The sequence below is a fragment of the Parasteatoda tepidariorum genome, unplaced genomic scaffold (genome assembly GCF_043381705.1).
Source record: "Parasteatoda tepidariorum isolate YZ-2023 unplaced genomic scaffold, CAS_Ptep_4.0 HiC_scaffold_13, whole genome shotgun sequence".
Taxonomy (NCBI): Eukaryota; Metazoa; Arthropoda; class Arachnida; order Araneae; family Theridiidae; genus Parasteatoda; species Parasteatoda tepidariorum.
In genome coordinates this window covers 42333-49582 of record NW_027261374.1, presented here as the reverse complement: position 1 = coordinate 49582, position 7250 = coordinate 42333, and the positions used below count along the sequence as shown (strand labels likewise).

The window sequence follows — 7250 nt, the reverse complement described above, 5'->3', positions numbered from 1 at the left end:
TCTGAAAGGGGTTTTCCATTTAGGTGGATGTTCATAATTGCGTTTAACGCTTCTTGTTTAAGACCAGTACGTAATGTGTTTTTTTGTAAGCTCATTGCTGAAAATCCTCTTTCAACCACTGCAGTACTCCCAGACAGAGAAAACGTCAATTCCACCAAGCGCAGTATGTTGCTGTATTTCTAGATTAAAGGGTCATTTTAGAAGTGAGGCGCTATACTCTTGTAAGATCACAAAAATTGAAAATGTATCGCGAATATTGATGGGAAAATGGCCGTCCGCGCGGACGTCGGATTCGAGATATTTGTTGTCCGCAGGGAATTTTCGATCGCCGAGGACGGGTGGTTTTTCGAGCCCCGATATATATATATATATATATATATAATATGCACACAGAAAAAGCTTTTTAGCACGTATTTCTTCGTATAATTTTGAGAAAAAATGTAAACAAGGTGATGTAATATTTTTTCTTGTTTTCTCTTTTATTTATCTCTTAACTTAAAATTATTGTTAAAAGAGATTCCACGTTAAAACGCTATAAATTCTAGATTAATGTAGTTATAACGGATTACTAATTCACGTCGATTAGATCACTACACGATGAGCTTTTTTTTAGAGTCTTATGAATTTCAAGTTAGATATGTTTGTATTGCAAAGGATTTTAAAGACACATTTGCAAAACATTTAAAAGATTAAACATTATTTAAAAAATGTAATTTATTTACAATAAATAGTATCAATATAAAATAGCACATAATAAGTCATAGTCGTCTAAGGGGATTTGACATTTATGCTTTCCAACTTCTTCCTAAATCTGAAATTACAGAAATATTAGAATTAAAATATAAAACAGCTAAAGTCTTTTTTTTTAAATTAATTACGAAATTAATTATAATTAAAATTATTTATATAGTGTAATATTAAATTTTTAAACCAAACATTGACGAATTAGAAAAATAAATCAACACTTTATAAGATATAAAATATTTTTTTTAAATTGAAAAAAATGCTTTATCGTGAGAAAGAAGAATTTTTCTTCATATAATTTCATGATACATCCATCGATTAACTCAATAATGATTTTTTCAGTGAAAAAATTATTCTTAGTCAACAGGCATGAATTAGTTCCCAAAATAAAGAAAAATAGAATAAAAAATACATATAAGATTTGGGGGATCAAAGTATAGAGTACGAATAATTTTACTTAATTTTTGAATTTTTCAAATCTTTCTAAGACGTAATATTCTTAAGTAATTGCTTTAAACAAAACATAGTTTTTCTTGTTCAGTTACTTAAATCGGTAGATAATTTGTAATATTTTTAATTTAATTTGTGTAGAAATAATCGCAAACCATTTAATTTGAAAAATTCATTTAAATTAAATAACGTTCCTCTTCGTAGTTATTTATGAAAAAATATCATATAGTGTTTTAAAATGATTATAACTTACTTTTTTAACAAAATTATTATGATCACTATTGATAATAGTAGTAACACTGTTGATAAGCACAGAATGATGAAAAAGATGGACGTGATTTCGAATTTATCTGAAACATATAAATAGTTAAGAAGGTAAATTAAGTAAGAATAATAAATAAACTGCTGTTTGTAGAAAATGCAACACCATGAAAGAATCATCAGAATCAAATGAAATTTAATGCAGAAACGACTTGTACTGATACAAATAAATGATGAAATTTTCAAAACAAAAGAAACAAATTAAGCGTCCGAAATCAGTATTTGGTGCAGCCACCACGCGCTGCAATAAGTGCTGCTATACGACGTGGCATGGAGTCAAACAGATGTTGAATATCTGCTTGAGGAAGAGAATTCCATATCGCTTGTATGCGCAACCAAAGTTCGTCTTTGGAAACTGCAGGACGCGGATCACGAGTGAGACGCCGACCAACCATATCCCACACGTGCTCAATAGGCGACATATCCGGCGAATAAGCAGGCCAAGGAAGAAGTTGCATGCGTTGTGCTGAACAGAAGTCTCTAACAGTCCGCGCAACATGTGGGCGTGCATTATCCTGCTGAAAGATAGCTCCAGGGATGCCTTGAAGGAAAGGAACGACTTCGGGCTGTAGCACTTCACGGACGTATCTGTTGCTATTGAGATTACCCTCAATTCGTATCAAATTGGATCGTCCATGATACGAAATCGCACCCCAGACCATAACTCCGGGTGTTCGACCACTATGTCGTTCAATAATACACTCAGGAAGGCAGCGTTGACCGGCATAACGTCTAACACGAACACGGCCATCATGGGTCCACAAATTGAAGCGTGATTCATCTGAAAAGACAACTTGGTGCCAATCAGCTCGCCAGTCTCTGTGCTCAAGAGCCCACTGCCGACGCAGCCGTCGATGATCCGCCGTGAGGGGAATCCTGTATAATGGCACCCTTGCACGCAATCCACGGCGCAGCAGACGACGACGAATTGACGAAGCCGACAATTGTACACCTGTAGCAGTAGACCAATGTGCTGCCAGCTGCCTGGAGGAAGCTGTGCGATCATTCACCGCCATGCGGAGCAGGTGTCGATCATCGCGCTCTGACGTCACCTTCTGTCGTCCAGTGCCTGTTTTTCGAGTTGTTCGGTGCTCGTCGGTCCACTGCTTCCAAACTCGCATCACTGTGGAACTGTTCCGCTGCATACGAGCTGCTATTGCGCGATAGGAAAATCCTCCTTCTCGAAGGCCGATTATCCTCCCTCGTTCAAACTCCGTAAGTTGCTTGAATTTCTTATTCTTCCGTCGTGGAGGCATACTCAGGTCTCACTAAACGTTTGCCACTAACAAATAATCATAGACTATTTTCAACGTCCCGCTACAGCACTTTATTTATACGCTTTCAGCATCAATTCAGAGGGCGCTGCGCGCGCCACGCACGCGCGATGGCTCTGAAACTTTATTAATTTGCATAATATCCTATATCCATTATTAAAATAATATTTCATTTGATTCTGATGATTCCTTCATGGTGTTGCATTTTCTACAAACAGCAGTTTAAGTAATAACAATACAATATTTAACATAATTTTACATTTTGAAGGAAGTAGTTCAATATAAAGAGACTTTTACAGAATACCTATTCTTCAGTTGACTTTTTTATAATTTACTGCATGTAAAAGAAATCTTAAAATAAAATTCTTTAGTGAAAAACTAGTGACTAAACTAGCGACTAAAAACTAGTGACTAAAAACTAGTAACTAAAAAACTAGTGAAAAAATTACATTTAGTTTCCATTACATTTCTCCGAATTTCTTCACATTAAAATGCATGTGCGAATTTCTCGTTAATAAAAAAATAGTTTTTTGGTTAGTAGAAATGTGCACGTTATTGAAAAGCAAGGAGAAATCGGTTAGAATAAATTTCCCAATAGGAAAAATAGTATAAAAAATGATAGAAATTCGTAAAATCTTTCAGCTTTGAGGTTGATAGCTCGTTGTCTTTAACTACAGAAATTTGCCATCTTAATATGCTTCTTAAAATTAAATATAGTTTTAATATATTCCTAACCCAGCATTTTATTTTATTTCAGCGAACCATATATCACCCTAAAAAGATTTCTTTTTACTTGTAGTTTAAAAATTGATAATTCTTGAACTAATTATCGAATCTTATATTTTATTAAAGTTCTTGTACATTTTTTTTACATCTTCGCAAACAATACTTTTTAAGCTGGAAATGATTAGAAAGATTTTAAATGTCAAAACTGAATGCACAATTTAAAAAATCATGCTTGAAGCTTTTTAAATTCTGTTTATTTTGCACTTCCAGAATTTGCATCACAAATAAATAAGCAAAAACAAGCGTAGTACATCTTATTTGTTTCCATACTTTATAAAATAATCAAAATAAATGGTCTATTCATTATAGAGCATACCTATTAATTATATAGTTAATCTATTAAATGTGTGGAGTGTTCTAAATATGACTGTCAAAGTATGAAATAATTTCTTATTCTAGAGAATGACTAATGATTAAATTATAGACAATCTATACCAGTGTTTTCCAACTTTTTTTGTACCATGCCCCACCTAAGCCTTTCTAAAATTCTTATGCCCCCCTATGTAACATATACATAATTTTTAATATTTAAAAATCGAATTGTTCACTTAAGAAACTTAGGAAATTTTTAGCGAAACAAAGAAAGTAAATTTTCAGAACATATAATGAAAAACTGAAATTCAAATTCGAAATAATTTTAAGATTCTTTATACAGATTAAGTCAATAAAAAGATTTTTCTATAATAATTTAATATTTTAATTTAGTGAGATTCTTGCACTTGATGCTTGCTGCACGTAGATTTTATCTTAGGTTCCAATTTGGTTAGCTTCAGTCTCAAGTCTTCCCGTTGTGTTATATCCAGATGATTTCCTTTTTTTTACCAATAAAATCATTTACAGCACTAAATCCACATTCAGCTAAATATGAAAATGATATCGGTAACAATAGTCTTCTTGCACATTTAACTGAATTTGGGTATTTGTTTTCTGTTTCCTCACGAAGCCATGCCATCACTCCTTTCATATTAAATAAAGTTTTAACTGACTCATCATTTTGCATTTCTGCAAGTTTTTCTTGATATATTTGATATATCAGACAAATCCACTAGCATGGACTGCAACATCCTTGTTGGAAAATAAATTTGTTTTAAATCAGAATATCTTTCTTTTAAATCAGCCGATAGAATTTTCAGATGATAGACAATAACAAGAAAAGCGGTATCATTTACTTCACATTTTTGGAGCCAATGAAACTGCTCAAAGCTTTTGTTGTTAATATATTTCTGACATAACTCAATAAGGGTAATGAAGCCAAATATCTTCGCTTTTGCATCAACAAGAGTTTTATTTGTTCCTTGAAGTTTCGTATTTAATATATTCAGTTTTTCAAAGATATTGGCTAAATAACTCACAAATGCTTTACCATCGACTGTAAACAGATACATCATTTCAGGTTTGTCGCTTAAAAAATCCCTAAGTCACATAATATTTATTGATCGCAATTATTTAAGAATTTGCTTTTTTCTTTCGATTTTGTCACCTAAATCTTGCATTGCATTTAAATGGCCCAGAGCAAAAGGTTTAAACTCATGTCGAGTCCATTTTTGAATCCCCCCCTTTACAATCAAATTGCCCCCCGGTGGGGCGTGGGCCCCACGTTGGGAAACACTGATCTATACAATGACCAGGCAAATTGTATATTGGTTTTCGTATTTCATACTTTCATTAAAAACGACAAATTTTCAAAACGATGACTTGGAATTATACACATGTAAGAGTTGAAGAAAATTGTGTAAACACTTTAAGCAAACTAACACTTTAAGCAATTTTTCTTCTAAGAGAAAATATTTTGGAGGAATATAAAGGGTTAAACTCTTGGCAAAATTTGAAAATTCGTGTTAGACGATATTAGAAATGTCATCATTTTTACCTATGCAGAATTTGCATCGATCTAAATGAATGCAGGAATTTAAGTGCTTTTTACTGGGCATTACTTTAAGAAGCATTTTTTACCTTTGCGGTTTTGAAACAGTTTACGAATAATTTGATTTGAAAACCATTATTATAAATTTATGCGTTTTTTTAACCATTACCATGGTTTCAAAACTGTAGGAAAGACATTTAACTGGATATTGGAGTTAGGCTTTCTGTTATTCAATAGACATTGAAGTTAGGTTATGGTTAAGTTTTATTAACTGAATCTTGTAGGCGGTGAAATTAGTTTTTCCGGCTGTTTTACCTATTGTAAGACATGAGAAATATTATAATTTTTTATGTTAAGAAGCTTTAACGTGCTACCATCCATGCGTTAATGATATCGTATGATAATATGCAATGTATGTTAATCGTGTTCCAACAGTCCAGTGTCACAAATTGGGGAGTGTAAGACACTGGAATCCCAGCATGCATATTGTGGTGTCAACGTTGTGACTCGATCCCGCGTTCTGTTGTCATGAGATTGACAGATTTGTCCTTTCAGCTAAAATATGTACCCAACTGCAGGGAACTAAGTGGCTACATTAGGTGGTGAGATAATGTTCTGGTTGTTGAGCCATATTAGTTGGAAGCAGATAATGAACGGTTTTTCTCACAGTTAACAAATTGAATGCCATCTTATTTATAGTTATTTGACTGTTTTGTTTGAATATGGCAAAATGACAATTAAATAGATTGTTATTTAACAACGAGCTTTTTAGTAGTGCATAATTAAAAAAAAATTCTTAGATAAAATTTGCAATCCTGTAGAATGATTTCAAAATCGCTGGTATTAAAATTAGAAAAAGTTATTAGTTTCCTCTCTTTATTTCGGTCGATCCATTTTTTTAGGGGTAAAGCAACATTTATAAAAGTTGTGAGTATGATCTATTAAATTGTGCCTATAGTTTTACCAAAATATTTGCTGCTAAAAGAAGTTGTGTGTGTTTCCATAGTGTTTCCATAATTTAGTTCAACCTCCCTGTGTAAGGCCAACATTTTGTAAAATGACAGAAATTCTTAAACAAAGATTCAATACCGTATAATACAATCTCATGAAAACATTTTCTTACATTTTTATTTCATGCAGGGGGAATTATATTTTTATTTTATATATTTCACAAAATTCAAAGCTATTATTCAATTATTTACCTTCACATCTTTTTGAATCTTTGTTGAAAATCTTGTTTGGAGGGCATATGCAGAATCCTTGCTTAATGGAGTGAATGTAATGGCAAACTGATCCAATGCTATCGCAAGCGCCATTCATACTTTTACATATTTCATTGATTTCACATCGGTCTCCCGTATAAGGTGGCATGCATTTACAAAAGGATTCATGTCCATCTGATGAACATTGCCCTCCATTTAAACACTCTGCACTACTTCTGCATATTTCTGAAAATAAACACTGATCATCATGGAATGAGAAAAATGTAAGGACAGTAAAAATATCGCCAAAAAATCTCTTTTGAATGCTTCAAAGCAATTCACATGTATCCATATTTTGCTATTAAAATATAATACATTTTTAAATCTTTTATTTATTTTTTATAAACGTCTTAAAACATCTTCTTTCTTAATTTAATTATCGAGGTGTCGTACAGTTTGATACTTCTCCGTTTCTTGTGCGATTCATGGAAAAAAAAAAGTTCCAACTACTTTTGATGTCAGATTTACGTAATTTTCGTGTTGTGGTAATAAGTAGGGGAGAGTGGGGTCAATTGTAACAGGGTACGATTGTAACAGAGCAAAAATTTC

The 7250-nt window shown here is 32.6% G+C and overlaps 1 protein-coding gene across 2 annotated transcripts in view; it reads right to left on the bottom strand.

The window, feature by feature from the left end:
- Positions 1-696: 696 nt before the first annotated feature.
- LOC107438890 (sushi, nidogen and EGF-like domain-containing protein 1) overlaps positions 697-7250 on the bottom strand; it is a 48541-nt gene continuing 41987 nt past the window's right edge. The window contains exons 14-16 of one of the 2 annotated variants that reach the window (XM_071188496.1): positions 6642-6887; positions 1448-1544; positions 697-811 (exon numbers count right to left, since the gene is read on the bottom strand). In XM_071188496.1, coding sequence (XP_071044597.1) covers positions 769-811; positions 1448-1544; positions 6642-6887 — 386 coding nt within the window. In that variant the 3' untranslated portion in view covers positions 697-768. Of the gene's footprint in view, positions 812-1447; positions 1545-6641; positions 6888-7250 lie in introns of those variants that run through there. The other variant, XM_071188497.1, reaches the window with a different exon arrangement.